Below are 16,175 nucleotides of genomic sequence, written 5' to 3' on the forward strand. Positions count from 1 at the left end.
GGGTCCGGGCCGGGAGCCGGGGGGCCGGGCCCGCGGGGCCAGGAGCCGGGGGTGCGGTGCCGGGCCGGGGTCGCGGGGCCGGTCTGGGGTCGGGGAACCGGGCCCGCGGGGCCGGGAGCCGGTCCGGGGTCGGGGAACCGGGCCCACGGGGCTGGGAGCCGGGGTCGCGGGGCCGGGAGCCGGGGTTGCGCCGGGCCGCCGGGGGCCGGCAGTGCTGGGTGGGCCGGGGGTGGTCGGCCGAGGGCCGGCACCCCAGGGCCCGAGCCGACCCAGGCTGGAGCCGCCGGGGGGCCAGCCTGGGCCGCGCCTCCTCCCCCCACACCCACCCTTACCTGCTTCAGGCTTCACGCGAATCAAATGTTCGCGGGAAGCAGGGGAGGGGGCGGAGACTTTGGGGAGGTGGCGGAGTTGGGGCGTGGGCGGGGCTGGGGCCCCGTGGAGTGTCCTCCATTTGGAGGCACAAAATATGGTAACCCTAGGAGGAACTCATGATCTATACTTTCAAAGGGTCACAAAACTGTAGTGCCACTGCAGCACATAGCTAGCCACAGCCAGAATTCCTTCCGACGTGCCTGTGGCACCAATCCCTCCCATCCCCCAATGTTCTTTAGCCCACAATATGATCAGAATGATTTTGATACTATAGCACAAAACAAAAAGTTATCACTACAGTAATTGAAACGTTAAGCATAGAAAGGTTTTATGCATGCATAAGTGCTGCTTTTCACATATATTTCATAAGCTTTATTAAATGTCAAAATGAGCAATGTATTTTCATGACAGAAAGGGCATTTATCATGTACTGAACAAATAACATACACATTTAAAACATTTACAATCAATGTTTACCAAATATTCAAACAACTCAGAAGAAACTATTCTGTACAATCAAATAAATAACACAAACCAACAAAAGCCAGGAAGTGTATAAACAAGGCTGACACTGAAGACTTAACTCAGGTCATTACAGGGATTTTGTTTTGTTTACACTTTTATGTCCTTACTGTCATGTAAACATAATTTTTTGTATTTAATTAATTAAGGGCCTGAATTCTTTGTGCACCCAAAACCCCTAGTCCCAATTTGAGGAGACATACCCGGGCTAGCCCTGATAGAACACAGCCTTAGCGGCACAAGCTCTAGGAGGGGTATGCCACCCAGACTATGTCTCTAGAGTCTCCGATGGGTACATGCGCAGGGACTTGGCCCTTCCATCACTTGTGCCGCCAGGTCTACCCACTATTTTTAGCACACTAGTTTGATCCATGCTAGGGCAGGTATATCTCCTCAAACTGGGGATTACATCCCCAGCTTGAAGTTCAGACATACCCTAAGACACCCGACTCCCTATACAATATATGGGGAGAGTTAGGCCCCAGAGAATGGGATTCACAAAAGCCAGCACACTGACCAAGGAGCCGCCTAAGCTAGCCAGTAGAAAATACTGAAGAGAGGAACTTGGCCTAAGCCTTGCCTCCAAAGGGACTTCAGCACCTAAATCTAGCTGGTGTCATTCTTGCTCCTGCTCTAGCCCAATCCATATTTAATTATTTATACACAGTGGAACAGTTCCAACAGAAGAGACAGGAAGCCCTGCTACAGAATATCCCCATAGCCTGGTAGTTAGGGTATTCTCCTGGGAAGTGGGGGATGCAAATTCACAATCCCAACTCACATTAGGCAGAGGCAGGAATTGAACTTGGTCTTCCACAGCCTGGGTGAGTGCCCTAATTGCTGAGTTGTAAGGGAGGAGCTACTATTACTCTTCCTCCTCTCTGTCCCCCAGCTGTTTTATGTTGGTTTAGATGTGCTTTGAGAACATCTACCAGATCAGGCCCCAAATACAACATAGGTGGAAAACACCTACGTTGTGAATCCTACTCAGAATGATCAGTGAGTGAGGCGCTGAGCTGCTGTGCGCTGTCAGGATTGAGGTGGCTTTGCACAAGCTCAGCAGCAGAAACTTACGTATCTAGGGACTTCAGGCCCCTGTATAATTAGGAGGCACCTGAACAGGGGTTTTGTAAATGCCAGTAGGGCCTAAATGTCGGACTTAAGTGCTAACGTGACAGCGAGACTCCTAGGGTACATCTACACTACCCGCCGGATCGGCGGGTAGTGATCAAGCTATCGGGGATCGATTTATCTCATCTAGATGCGATAAATTGATCCCCGATCTCTCTGCCGTCGACTCCAGAACTCCACCACAGCGAGAGGCGAAAGCGGAGTCAACGGGGAGCAGCGGCCATCGATCCCGCGCCGCGAGGACGTGAAGTAAGTGATTCTAAGTCGATCTAAGATGCGCCGACTTCAGCTACACTATTCTCGTAGCTGAAGTTGCGTATCTTAGATCGCTTCTCCTCCTCCCCCCTCCCCCCCCAGTGTAGAATAGATCAGGCCCTAGGTTCCCCTTGTGAATTCCACTCTGGGTGTCTAAACAAGCCAACCAAAATAAATATCCAAAGTCTGATTTGCCTGTCAGATGCTAACAGTGGATTAACTCAATTGAAGTCAATGGATGTATACTGATATAAAATCAATGAAAATGAGGAGAGGCACCCAACAGCAATTTTCTAAATGCATCTTCTACGGAATATAAAAGCTGTGAATCAATTTGTAAATGGTTCTGCTACTTTTCATGAGTAAATGAATCTGATCCTTTATTTTTTAGCACAACTCTGTCTGAACAAGTACAGCAAATACAGCAAAGGTTTTCAGTAGAGCTGATTTGTTATCTGATACTTAAAAAACTGAAATGCTAATTATTCTGTGAAGATCCAATCATAAAGGGTCACATTCTCCTACCCTTACTCACAATGAGTAGTACCATATTCCATGAGGAGTCCCTTTGATATCAGTGCAAATATGTATGGTGTAAGTACTCAGTAAGAGTAAGGGTAACAGAATATGGGTCCAAATGCATAATATTACTCCTAATATTTTTAAAAGCACTGAACTATAATTTATGCCCACAATTAAAAGAAAAATTACCATACAATTTCTCATGTATAGCCACATGGCTACGTGTAAGGGGGCTTAACTGGGTTTTAGTATCATAATTCACTTGATTGTGATAACAAACGTATCATTTTGAGAGAATTACACTCCAGGGAAAGCAAGCTGGTGGAGGAGTATTCCACAAATAGTATGTAATTGAATAGGCATACCAGTCACTGGACAATGTCCAGTAATGTAGAGGCCTTCAGGAGGTCACTGTATCTCCACCACGTGTTGCCATATGTTGTCCTGCCTCGAGAACCAGGAAGAGCTCACAAGAGGATGGGGATTGGGATACAATGAACAATATCAACAAAGACCTATTAAAATTAGGTTTCAGAGTAATAGCCGTGTTAGTCTGTATCCGCAAAAAGAACAGGAGTACTTGTGGCACCTTAGAGACTAACAAATTTATTAGAGCATAAGCTTTCATGTGGGCTGTAGTCCACGAAAGCTTATGCTCTAATAAATTTGTTAGTCTCTAAGGTGCCACAAGTACTCCTGTTCTTCTGTTAAAATTAGAATCTGGCAGCTTTCAGAAAACTTACAATTATCAGTTTAATATGTCAATGGATCTGATCTGTGAGGGTATGTCTACACTACAAAAAGCAGTAGTAAGTCTCAGGACCGGGTCAAATGACAGGCTATAAATAGCAACATAGACATTTCTGCTTGGGCTGAAGCCTGGGCTCTAAGACCCTCACCAGGTTTCAGAGCCTGGGTGCCAGCCCAGTAGGAATGTCTACACTACTATTTTTAGCCCTATAGCACAGGCCCCATGAGCCCGAGGCAGTTGACCTGGGCTCTGAGACTTATTGCCATGAAGGTTTTGTTGAAGTGTAGATGTATCTTGAGAGGCTTACCATGCCTATGTTTTTAATCTTTGAAAATCTAGGGCAAATTTAAGTTTTAGAGTATGAATGCTGGCAGGAGAGAGATCACTTGATCATTACCTGTTAGGTTCACTCCCTCTGGGACACCTAGCATTGGTCACTGTCTATAGACAGGATACTGGGCTTGATGGACCTTTGGTCTGACCCAAAATGGCCATTCTTATGAAAAACTTTTTTATTTTAAACTGGAGACATACAGTTATGATGTGGGATATTTATTCACAGCTGCACATTTATAAATGTTCATGAAAAAAATGTAATGAAAACAAAGGGGATCAGATTTTGATCTCATTTATGCTCATACTGATTCATATCCATTCACTAACAATATTGCTCTTTATGATTTCAAAGTTCTCATAGTTTTCATGGGGGGTGGGGGCATTTCAAGGAATTGTTCAGTAGTGCTATGTCATACAATGCTACTGAGTTACAATTCAAGAAAAATAGTGGATATATTTGTGACAGATATGGCAATTTCCTGCAATATCTTTTGGAGAACTTACTGTATTAAGTTTATGTATCATTGGGGGCCAGGAATTAAATGTAATTCTGGGAGAAGGTAACCACAGTCCTCCAGGAGCTAAGAACAGTGGGGGGTGATTAGGCAACTTCACTCAGACTGTAATATCTACAGAGCGGTATCACCTCCTGAGGAGGCTTGCCTGTACTGGTTCAGATTGGATTTTCAAGAGGCCAACAGACAAAGAAAGAACTTTTGGATAAATAGCCTGAGTTTAAACTGACTCAGGGATTTTTTTCTGATCCAGCAAACAGAACCTTCTGTCCACTGGGAGAGCTCCAATCCTTAGATGAGGTTGGAAGGACTGACACCAACCAAAGCCCTTATGGAGATGGGGGTTCTTTTATGGTTTTTAATACATTTTCTCTGTAATACTTCTACCTTAAGAATAAATGCTCTTGCTTAGAAAAAAACTGCATGGTAACTTAAAACTGTGGGCAATTACTCTGTTTATAGCCTCTGAGGAGAAAAGCAAAACAGGCCTGCTTAAGTAGTCTGACCTGCTGGAGAATTCACACTGTAGGCAGGGAATAGTACAGCCTAGGGTTACCATTCGTCCGGATTCTGCCGGACATGTCCGGCTTTTTTGAGTTAAAAATAGCGTCTGGAGGGAATTTGTAAATGTCCAGATTTCCCCCCCCATGCAGAGCGCGTGCGGCTGACAGGGCCGGATCGTGCCACTCGCACGGGGCTCTAGAGTCCCTCCTCCGCTTCCCCCTCCACTTCCCTGCAACTTGAGATCACTCCCCTCCTCTCTCTCCCTCCCCCTCCCTGCATTCGCAGATCTCTGGCCGGCCGTTCGCATCGCGCCTCCGGCAGTCTGGAGCTCCTCCCCCTGCTCCTGCTCCCCGTCCCCTGCTGCCCAGCGCACCGCTCTGCAGCACTCTGTTCTGAGCGGCACGGTAAGGGGGCCAGAGGGTCGGAGAAGGGGCAGGGAGGTTCTGGAGGGGGCAGTCAAGAGACAGGGAGCAGGGTTGGATGGGGCGTGAGTTCGAGGGGGGAGGCCATCTGGGGGTTGGGGGTGTAAGGTTTTGGGCAGTCAGGGTACAGGTAGGGGGTAGGGCCCTAGGGAGGACAGTTTGGGTGGGGGGGTCCCAGGAGGGGGCAGTTAGGGACAAGGAACAGGGAGGCTTAGGTAGGGGGTGGGGTTCTGGAGGGCAGTTAGGAGCAGGGGTCCCAGGAGGGGGCAGTCAGGGGACAGGGAGCAGAGGAGTTTAGATGGGTTGGGAGTTCCGGGGGGGGGCTGTCAGGAGGTGGGGCGTAGTTGGATGGGGCATGGGAGTCCCTGGTGTCTGTCTGGGGGTGGGGGTGTGGATAAGGGTTGGGGGCAGTTAGGGGACAGGTAGGGGATAGGGTCCTAGGGGGCCAGTTAGGATGGGGGGAAGGTCTCGGGAGGGGGCAGTCAGGGGACAAGGAGTGGGGGGGGAGGGTTGGAGGTTCTGAGGGGGACAGGAAGTGAGAAGGAGTGGAAGGGGCAGGGGCGGGGCTCCTCCCATCCTCTTTTTTGATTGTTGAAATATGGTAACCCTAGTACAGCCTGGAAAAAAAACCCAGTCAGGACGGGGAGAGAGACATGTCTCCACCCAAGAGATAGCAGCTGGTGAGCCAGAAGCCTCAGTGGGTGCCCTTGGTGGACCATAGAGGAGGAATACAGGAACAGTTACCCTGAACTGTGACAATATTGAATTAACAAAAGGAGACTTGACCCTTGCTCTCTACACAAACTTCTGGCACTTTAACTAAAAGGGTACTTCTGAACTGATTTAGTAAGCTGGGTGCAAGTTTGTGAATAGATATTCTTAGGTTGGTTTAAAAGTAGCTTAATTTGGTTATGCACAAATGTATACTAATTTAACTAAATAGTTTCAAAACTCACTTTGTTATACTTGTCCAAGTAGGTGTGCAGACAAGGCCCTGTAGAATCTCTGATTTAGGTGAAATAATTAGTGTGACAGAGAACTAGTCTGCTCCTATATTCTGCTCTGTCTACACAGTCAGAGAGCTTCAGCCATTAAACACCCCACTTCAGTTTATTTACATTGGCTCTTTCCACCACCTTACTGATCCATACACCATAAATTATTAACAGTTTCGCCTCTTTCCTCTGCTGACGAGATAGAAGAGCTCTCTACCCATAGAATGTTCCTGGTTCTGACCCTGCTAGCCTCCCTCTCTCTCCCCTGCACTTCCTTCCTGTGCCTTCTTATTCCTCCTGTGTTAATGGGCCAATTTGCTCGTTAATCCTCTCCCAGCCCATTCTAATCCACTAATTAGGCCCCCATCAGGTCCATCCTGGGGGGACTTAATTGGTGTTTAAGTGACTAGAGTGCTGGCTCAGCTGTTGATTCCCAGTGCACTCTCACAATTACCTTTACAAAGCTAGTTTCCCAGAATCTTTCATTTTGTGGATATGATGGAAAGGGCAAAGAATGAAATGAGTTTTCTTTTTGAGAATTTTCTTTAATGAGATGTTGTACAAATCTGATCAAACAATGATTTATTTCACATGATTGTAGATGGATTCTTTTTGATAATATTGGAATAGTTCTTCATTGTTATGCAGTTTTCTTAACAGAACTATAGATAACTAACTCCTGCATGTTTCTGCAGTTTCAAATCTACCAGGCTTACAAAGTGTTGCAGCATCATAAAAAGGCATAAAGCAATACAAATATAAATAGAAACATGTTTTCACGTTAAGGGTAGTAGAGCAACTGTTTGGTTAAAAGTGGAATTGATTAGCAAAACTGCAAAATCTGACAGACCAGTGAAATGGCAATGACCATGATTTGGATAAAGGATAATATATAGGGTTTTTTTAAAGTGCAATTATTATTAATTTTGTTTATTGCAGTAGTACCTAAAACTAACCAAGAATGGGGCCTTATGCAAACCTAGTGCAAGAGCAGACATTGAATAGAAATATAAAAGACAATTTCAGATCAGCACTCAACAATTATAACTGGCAATGTAATATTTACATGATTTTGACTGAAACGCTTGCTTTTTGTTTTTATACAAGGAATCATCTGAGGATTGATATTTCCATGATTTTCAAATAATGTACAAACTACCTGACAGACAATACCAATCAATTAATATCACCATATTTTTGAAGTAACCTTAAACAAAATACATATACAGAAATATAATTTCTATGGCATGTGTAATGCACGAGATTAGATTGTATGATCATAATGGTCCATTTCTGTCCTTAAAATCTATGAATAAACAGAGTTTTTACCTTATACTTACTGCTTCCAAGTTTAAAATCCACCTAACAAGATTCTAGGAATGTCACTGTGTCACTCTGAAGCCTAAAATGTCTTCTGAGTCAGTGTGAGGTGATGGAAGCAACTACAAGTATGAAAGAGCTCTTTTTGTTCAGAGTATAACCAACTTGAATCATTACTCAGTTTTGCAGTCTGTTACCATACAATTTTTAAGTTCTCAGCCATTTTGACTTTATGAATTATACCGGTGAGGTGTACAGTTATAAGGCATGTATCTATTCCATGCCAAGAGTCCTGGATCACTGTGAGATTAGAGGTAACTCAACTAATCATCACCTTTCCTCCACAGCTAATCTATTTACAATTTCATTGACTGTATGAGGGAAACTGCATAGATGGTGGATTACTTGGCTCAACTGCCACACCTATGCGCCCAGCTGCCACCTACACAAATCCACACATCCCTTCCAGAACAACCCCCTAAACTTAAATCAACACCATCACCCAACCACTACACACAATAACCCCAAACACACATAGCTCCTCACTGCAGCACACATCCTATTCATCACCAGCACAAGTCTCCCCACACTACCACCCCAAACATAAATCAACACAACCACCCACACAACAGCAAAATCTGTGGTCTGTTACCATACAATTTTTAAGTTCTGAGCCATTTTAGGTTGTTGTTTTTTTACAAACACCTGCTCTTACTAATTTAGGGTTACCATTTTTTTAAATAATAAAAAGGGGCCCCGCCCCAACTCCGCCCCCTTCCCTGCCCTAGCCCCACTCCAACTCCGTCCCTTTCACAAAGTCCCCGCCCCAACTCCGCCCCCTCCCATGAACGCTCCGCCCCTGCTCCTCCCCCTCCCCTGCTTTCCACGAATCAAATGTTCGCGGGACGCCTGAAACAGGTAAGATGGGGCGGGGGGGGGCACAAGGAGGCGCAGCCCAGTCCGGCCCCCTGTCCAAGCGGCTCAGGCCCGGCTCGGCTCGGGCCCTGGGGCGCCAGCCCCAGTTCCAACTGAGCGCGCCAGCTCCGGCCCGCCCCGGCGGTTCCAGCTCGGCTCGGGCCCCGGAGCACCGGCCCCGGCCAAGCGGCTCTGGCCCCGACAGCTCTGGCCCGACTCGGCTCGGGCCCTGGGGCGCCGGCCCCAGTTCCGCCAGAGCGTGCCAGCCCTGGCCCGCCCCAGCCCTGGCGGTTCCAGCTCAGCTCTGGCCCCGGCGGCTCTGGCCCCGCTCCGCTCAGCTCGGGCCCTGGGGCGCTGGCCCCGGTTCCGGCAGAGCGCGCCGGCCCCAGCCCACCCCGGCCCGGCGGCTCCAGCTCAAATCAGACCCCGGGACACGGGCACTGACCCCGGCCGAGCGGCTCTGGCGGCTCCAGCCCGGCTCAGCTCAGGCCCCGGGCACTGGCCCTGGTTCCAGCCAAGCACGCTGGCCCCGGCCGAGTGGCTCCGGCCCCAGCCGAGCAGCTCCAGCCCCGGGGCACCAGCTGAGTGGCTCCGGCCCCGGCAACTCCAGCTCGGATCGGGCCCCGGGGCACCAGCCCGTCCGGCACCGGCCCCAGCACCAGCCCCAGTCCTGGCCGAGCGGCGCCGGCCGGCAGCCGAGCACCGCCAGCCCCAGCGGCTCTGGTTCCGGCCCCAGCGCGGATCCAAGCCCCACGACCCCTCCCTATTTTCCCGGACATGTCCGGCTTTTTGGAATTTCCCCCCAGACGGGGATTTGATGACCAAAAAGTCGGATATGTCCGGGAAAATCCGGACATATGGTAACCCTAACTAATTAAACCCATGTGACAGCATGGGCTTTCAGCTACTAGTATGTTATAAGTGTTTTCCAAGATTAAAATCACAAGCACAAACTACTAAAACTACACCACTAAACATATTCAGGGAATTGATATTTTCAAATATTTAAGCATATATTCCTTAAGAGGAAAGGGTACAGTCTGACTTTCTTTTGACCACTATCCTCCTGAGAAAAAGACGGTAATAGTGCATTTTCAGTTTTGAATAAACATTCATGAAATGCATGTACATTCAGAATGAGCACACATTAGTTTCAATCTCATCAAAGCTAAAGAATTCATTAAACAGGATGCTTCTCAATGCCAGGTCAAACAAAACATCATAAACTACTTTCTCCAGTTTTCTACTATGAAGCTGCACACATTTGTGTTTTCTTTGAAGTCACATAAACAAAACCCTTATGCTCATATTAAAAGCCTAAGAAAGGCGTCTATTATGTCAATAGATTTAAAACACTTAGACACAATGAGGAATTCTTCTAAAATGGCACTCTTATAATAGTAAATTGATATCCTACAGTTTGGAACAATAGTTGATGGACACCTAGAATCTCAAATAAATTATTTCTAAGCCCACTCCTTGGTCTAGATGTTGAACTTTGAGGGTAGCTGCAGATGTCTTTTTCCCCGTTACATCATGTTGCAGTCTTCAGTAAATCATTAAGATGCATGCAGGTCTATGCACACAACTGTTGAAAAATTTACACTACACTACACTACTATGGGATAGCCTAATTTTGGCAATTAATTGATCTTTGCCTATTAGCGGTAAATATGCCCAGTGGCCTGTTAGATGGGGTGGGATCTGAGTTACTACAGAGAATTCTTTCCTGGGTGTCTGGCTGGTGAGTCTTGCCCACATGCTTAGGGTTTAGCTGATTGCCATACACCTCTACCTCGATATAACGCGACCCGATATAACACGAATTCGGCTATAACGCGGTAAAGCAGCACTCCAGGGGGGCGGGGCTGCGCGCTCCGGCGGATCAAAGCAAGTTCGATATATAGCGGTTTCACCTATAACGCGGTAAGATTTTTTGGCTCCCGAGGACAGCATTATATTGGAGTAAGGGTGTACTTGGGGTTGTGAAGGAATTTTCCTCTAAGGCCGATTGGCAGAGGCCCTGGGGGGGGTTGGGCACGGGTCACTTGCTGGAGGATTCTCTGCACCTTGAAGTCTTTAAACCATGATTTGAGGACTTCAATAGCTCAGACATAGGTTAGGGGTTTGTTGTGGGAGTGGATGAGTGAGATTCTGCGGCCTGTGTTGTGCAGGAGGTCAAACTAGACAATCATAATGGTCCCTTCTGACCTTAAAGTCTATGACTCTATGATTCTAAAAGCACAACTCAGGGAATTACAGACCAGTCAGCTTAACTTCAGTACCCAAAAAGATAATAGAGCAAATACTTAAGCAATCAATTTGCAGACACCTAGAAGAGATAAGGATATAAGTAAGGCCCTACTAAATTCACGGCCATGAAAACATGAAAAATGCGTCACGGACTGTGAAATCTGGTCTTTTGTGTGCTTTTATCCTATAATATACAGATTTCACAGAGGAGACCAGGATTTCTCAAATTGGGGGTCCTGACCCAAAAGGGGGGTTTTTTTTACAGGGGGGTTGCAAGGTTATTTAAGGGGGGTTGCAGTATTGCCACCATTACTTCTGTGCTGCCCTCAGAGCTGGGTGGCTGGAGAGTGGTGGCGGTTGGCCAGGTGCCCAGCTCTGAAGGCAGCGCCCCACCAGCAGCAGCACAGAAGTAAGGGTGGCAATACCATACCGTTGCTGGCGGTGGCTCTGCCTTCAGAACTGGGTTCCCAGACAGCAGTCATTGCTCTCCAGCTACCCAGCTCTGAAGGCAGCACCGCTGGCAGCAGCAGTGCAGAAGTAAGGGTAGAAGTACCACAACCCACCCTACAGTAACCTTGTGACCCCCCACCCCCACAACTCCTTTTTGGGTCAGGATCCCTAGAATTACAACACCGTGAAATTTCAGATTTAAATAGCTGAAATCATGAAATTAATGATTTTTAAAATCTGATGACTGTGAAACTGACCGAAATGGACCATGATTTTGGTAGGGCCTTAGTGATAAGTAACAGTCAGCATGGATTTGTCAAGAACAAATAGTGTCAAACCAACCTGAGAGCTTTCTTTGGCAGGGTAGAGGGGAAGCAGTAGATGTGGTATATCTTGACTTTAGTAAGGCTTTTGATACTGTTTTGCATGACCTTCTCATAAACAAACTAGGGAAATATAACCTAGGTGGGGCTACGTTAAGGTGGGTGCATAACTGGTTGGAAAAGCATTCCTGGAGAGTAGTTATCAGTGGTTCACAGTCAAGCTGGAAAGGCATATCAAGTGGGATCCCACAGGGATCAGTTCTGGTCCGGTTCTGCTTAATATCCTTATCAATGATTTAGATATAGCATAAAGAGTACACTTATAAAGTTTGTGGACGATACCAAGCTGGGAGTGGTTGCAAGTGCTTTGGAGGATAGGATTGAAATTCAAAATTATCTGGACAAACTGGAGAAATGGTCTGAAGCAAACAGGATGAAATTCAATAAGTACAAAGGCAAAGTATTCCACTTAGGAAAGAACAATCAGTGGCACACATACAAAATGGGAAATGACTGCCTAGGAAGGCGTACTGCAGAAATGCAGAGGGTTCATAGTGGATCACAAGCAAAATATGGGTCAACAGTGTAACACTGTTGCAAAAAAAATAATCAAATATTCTGGGCTGTATTAGCAGGAATGTTGTAAGCAAGACACAAGAAGTAATTCCTCTGCTCTACTCCACTCCATGCTGATTAGGCCTCAACTGGAGTGATTGTGTCCAGTTCTGGGCTCCACATTTCAGGGAATATGTGGGCAAACTGGAGCAAGTCCACAGAAGAGCAACAAAAATAATTAAAGGTCTAGAAAACATGATCTATGACAGAAGATTGAAAAAATGGGTTTGTTTAGTCTGGAGAAAAGAAGACTGGGGGGGGGAACATGATAGCAGTTTTCAAGTACATAAAAGATTGTTGCAAGGAAGAGGTAAAGAAATTGTCTTTAATCTCTGAGGATAGGATAAGAAGCAATGGGCTGAAATTGCAGCAAGGGTGGTCTAGGTTGGACATTATGAAAAACTTCCTAATTGTCAGGGAGGTTAAGTCCTGGAATAAACTGCCTAGGGAGATTGTGGAATCTCCATCATTGGGGATTTTTAAGATCAGGTTAGACAAACACCTGTCAGGATGGTATCGATAATACTTAGTCCTGCCTTGAGTGCATGGAACTGGACTAGAAGACCTCTCAAGGTCCCTTCTAGTCTTTTGATTGTATGAAAATATAACTGTTTTAAAGCACTGTGCTACATCCATTATTTGTCCTTATGCTATTAGTAGTGCTTTTTTTCCTTTCATATTCAAGTGAATCATCTCCTAAACTGTGAAGCTTTGAAAATTACTGCCAATGTGTTGTGACATATCCTAATTCTATGCTCCTCAGGTAACCCTTTTTCTGTTTCTCAATCTTAATATATTAATTTAATACGAATATAAAATATTTTAAAAATGTATATAATGAGAACAACAATAGTACCTACACTAATAGTAAATATTAGATAATACAGTATATTATAAGACAGGAAGATTTAATGTATACTTTTTAGATTATTTGCACTAAATTTCATTTATTTTGTGAATCTACACAAAAGCTGAAAATATGTCCCTGATGCTGCAAAAATTTAATCTATGGAACAATCATTGTGAAAAATAAAACATGTGCATAAGTGTTTGAAGGACTGATGCATATTTTTGCAAGCTAATTTATTCTTACATTTAAAGTGGGACATTCGTTTTTCACCAATGTTTGTTAGGTCTTTGTGAAACGAATAAATAAAATACATTCTAAGGTCTCAATGACAGTGATAGTCATTAATACTACTAAGGAAAAACATTTTTTAAACATACAATTTGTTAAAACGCTAAAAACCATAGTGAACAGACATAGACATCGACATCAGAATTTAAAGTATAACTATACCTGAAACTTCACAAGGTTTCTGGGAGTTCTGATAAATGACATTTTTTAAATCTTCATGTCTGTATATAAGATGTGGTTTGTTATGATCATCTTCATGTTCATCTCCATCTGCCTTCATCAAAGGTTCTAAAAAATATTCACCATCATGTACTTTAAAGGTGCCCATCTGAAAAGAAGACAGGCAGTCAATGTATTGTCCTCTGAAAATTATATTTTACACCAGTGATTTTATATGTGCAGTAAAATTTGTATGAAGTACTCAAAATTAATTACATGTACTATATGCTCTATTATGCTGTCATTGAAGTTTCTGGGTTTTTTTTAAATTGTGTATTATACACAAATCTATACCATCACCCTCCACCCTCAGTCTCTATAGCCCCAATCTTGCGAGTACTTCCACACATGCAGACCCTTGAGTCCACTCAGAGTCCCACTGACTTCCAGACTGGGGCTTAAGTTTGGAATTTTCTGCTCCAAGGTCAGCTCAGATTTGGAGAGCAGGGCAATCTTAACTACAGGGTTTTATCAGCATGTCACATTTCTGTATTGAGCTGTTGCCCTTTGTTTTTTGCAGATATAACCATTTTCTCTTAACATTTCAATTTTACGGTACATTAAAGCGACACTTTTCTTGAAAACTAAGCTATTTCAAAAATTATTTAAAATAAGGTTTTAATACATTTTCTTATAATGGTTTTCTGTCCTTTTGCTGAATGAAAGAACCACACAGAGGAAAGTGACTGAGCATATAGGGGAATCCGTGACATTGATGGTACACAGAATGCTATCACATGCACAAAAGTAAGCAAAAAAAAAAAAAAAGTCCCCTGAAGACCCTTCAATTGAGACACCCTATACAGCATCTTTCCTCTTCTACCCTTCTTATAACTATAACTGTAACTTGTTGGTTATTTTATTTTATAAAAGTACATGCACATAAGGAAGAAGGTATACACCAGAAGGTAGAGCTTCTGGCAGTGGGGAAATACAAAATTCTTATGCCTTTGGCTAAGGTTCATTTGAAATTCGGAAGGTTTAGAGCGTGACCTGAAAGTGAGGGTGCTAAACAGTATACCTGCGGAAATGCTGGTAGGCAATGATATTTTGCATATGACTAAGCCTGTTAATGTTTTAACCTGTAGTAAAAACAAGTATTGTTTTACAGGGATCCCAGTAAGAAATGGTAAAGATCCAGAAACTGCTAAGTGGGGAGGGGAAGGACCCTCCAGTTCCACTGCAGCAGAAGAAATTAGTCTGTTTCCAGGTGTGGGAGGGGCTGAAGCCAACTCCTGTATGGCAGAGAAAAAGAAGCATTAATTAAAATGCTCGTCCTGCACACAAGATGTCCCACTGAAGGCAAATGAGGCATTGTGTAGCATCCAAGGACAGAAACCTTGTTGATTGCATTCCCAACTCCCTCCAGGAAGGCGAGACCTACGCATGAACTCATCCCATCAGCTTGGATTCTGAGTTGAATGGGATAAAAATCACTGACAAAGAGAAACTCCATCTCTTTATGCTCTCTGGGGCAGAGATTCCTAAACATAAGTAAGAGATCCCCATGTTGCTTGGCATGGATCAGCCCTAAAGAGCAGTTTATTATAGAAGTGTATATTGCCTTCTTAAATCTGAGACTAACTCATGTGTGCATGTTTTCTATTTTAACCTAGTAAATAACTCTTATTTCTTTTCTTAGTTAATAAATCTTTAGTTAATTTATTACAGGATTGGCCACAGGAGATCCGAGTAGAAATGACCTAGGGTAAGTGACTGGTCCCTTTGGGACCAAGAGCCATGGAAAACCCCAAAAGCAGTTGTTTGTGACTGCCCAGCATTGTGAGGAATCATTGTTGCTAGCATATGATTGTCCTTTTGCTAGTCACTTGGGGGCACAGAGAACCTATGAGAGATTAAAGAAAAATTTCTATTGGCAAAGGATATAGAATGATGTGAAAAATTATTGCAGGTCTTGTGAATTATGCCAAAAGGAAAAGACCTGCAGGGCCACAGAAAGTTCTCCTACATCCTTTGCCTGTGATACAGGATAGCAGTGGACATTATGGGCCCTATGCCATTGTTCTACCCAAAGGGGGAAGAAATATATCCTGGTGGTAGTGGATTTTGCCATTCAATATCCTGAAGCAGTTGCTCTAATGAACAGAGACTGATTCTATGGCAAAAGTCCTTTTCACTAATTTTAGCAGAGTGGGTTTCCCTAAAGAGATTTTATCTTACAGGAAGTCAAATTTCATGTCTCAGTTTTTTAGTGAGTTATGGAAGTTGTGTGGGCTGAAACAACTAAAAGCTGTCCCGTCACCCAGAGACAAATGGTCTGGTGGAAAGATTCAATGGAATTCTAAAAATCTATGCTGGTTTATGATCTATTAATTCAATTGATCTGGCTCTAGTTTTCAAGATATGCTATTGAGTCAGTATATACGACCCTTGACTTGGGAATGGCGGAGGATAAGAGAGTTATAAAGGGAAGGGATCTCAATTTAAACCAGAAATGACTAAAATACATCTTTGACTGGATCTATGAATAAATCTATGACTGGGTTTGGACAATACTTGCTTTTTAGGCAAAACAATGAATGATGCAATCTGAAGCTGGTATTGCATCATACATGATATGAATTGCATCATGTTATTCCTAGAAGTCATGGATGAT

The 16,175-nt window shown here is 44.6% G+C and overlaps 1 protein-coding gene across 5 annotated transcripts in view; it reads right to left on the minus strand.

Annotated features, from left to right (window-relative positions):
• Nucleotides 1-16,175, minus strand: part of ADAMTS20 (ADAM metallopeptidase with thrombospondin type 1 motif 20) — a 172,546-nt gene that overhangs the window by 125,856 nt on the left and 30,515 nt on the right. For all 5 annotated transcript variants that reach the window (XM_034769790.1, XM_034769798.1, XM_034769810.1 and 2 more), the window contains one exon: nucleotides 13,502-13,667. In XM_034769790.1, the coding sequence (XP_034625681.1) occupies nucleotides 13,502-13,667 (166 nt within the window). The remainder of the gene's footprint in view (nucleotides 1-13,501; nucleotides 13,668-16,175) is intronic.

Source organism: Trachemys scripta, chromosome 1 (genome assembly GCF_013100865.1).
Source record: "Trachemys scripta elegans isolate TJP31775 chromosome 1, CAS_Tse_1.0, whole genome shotgun sequence".
Taxonomy (NCBI): Eukaryota; Metazoa; Chordata; order Testudines; family Emydidae; genus Trachemys; species Trachemys scripta.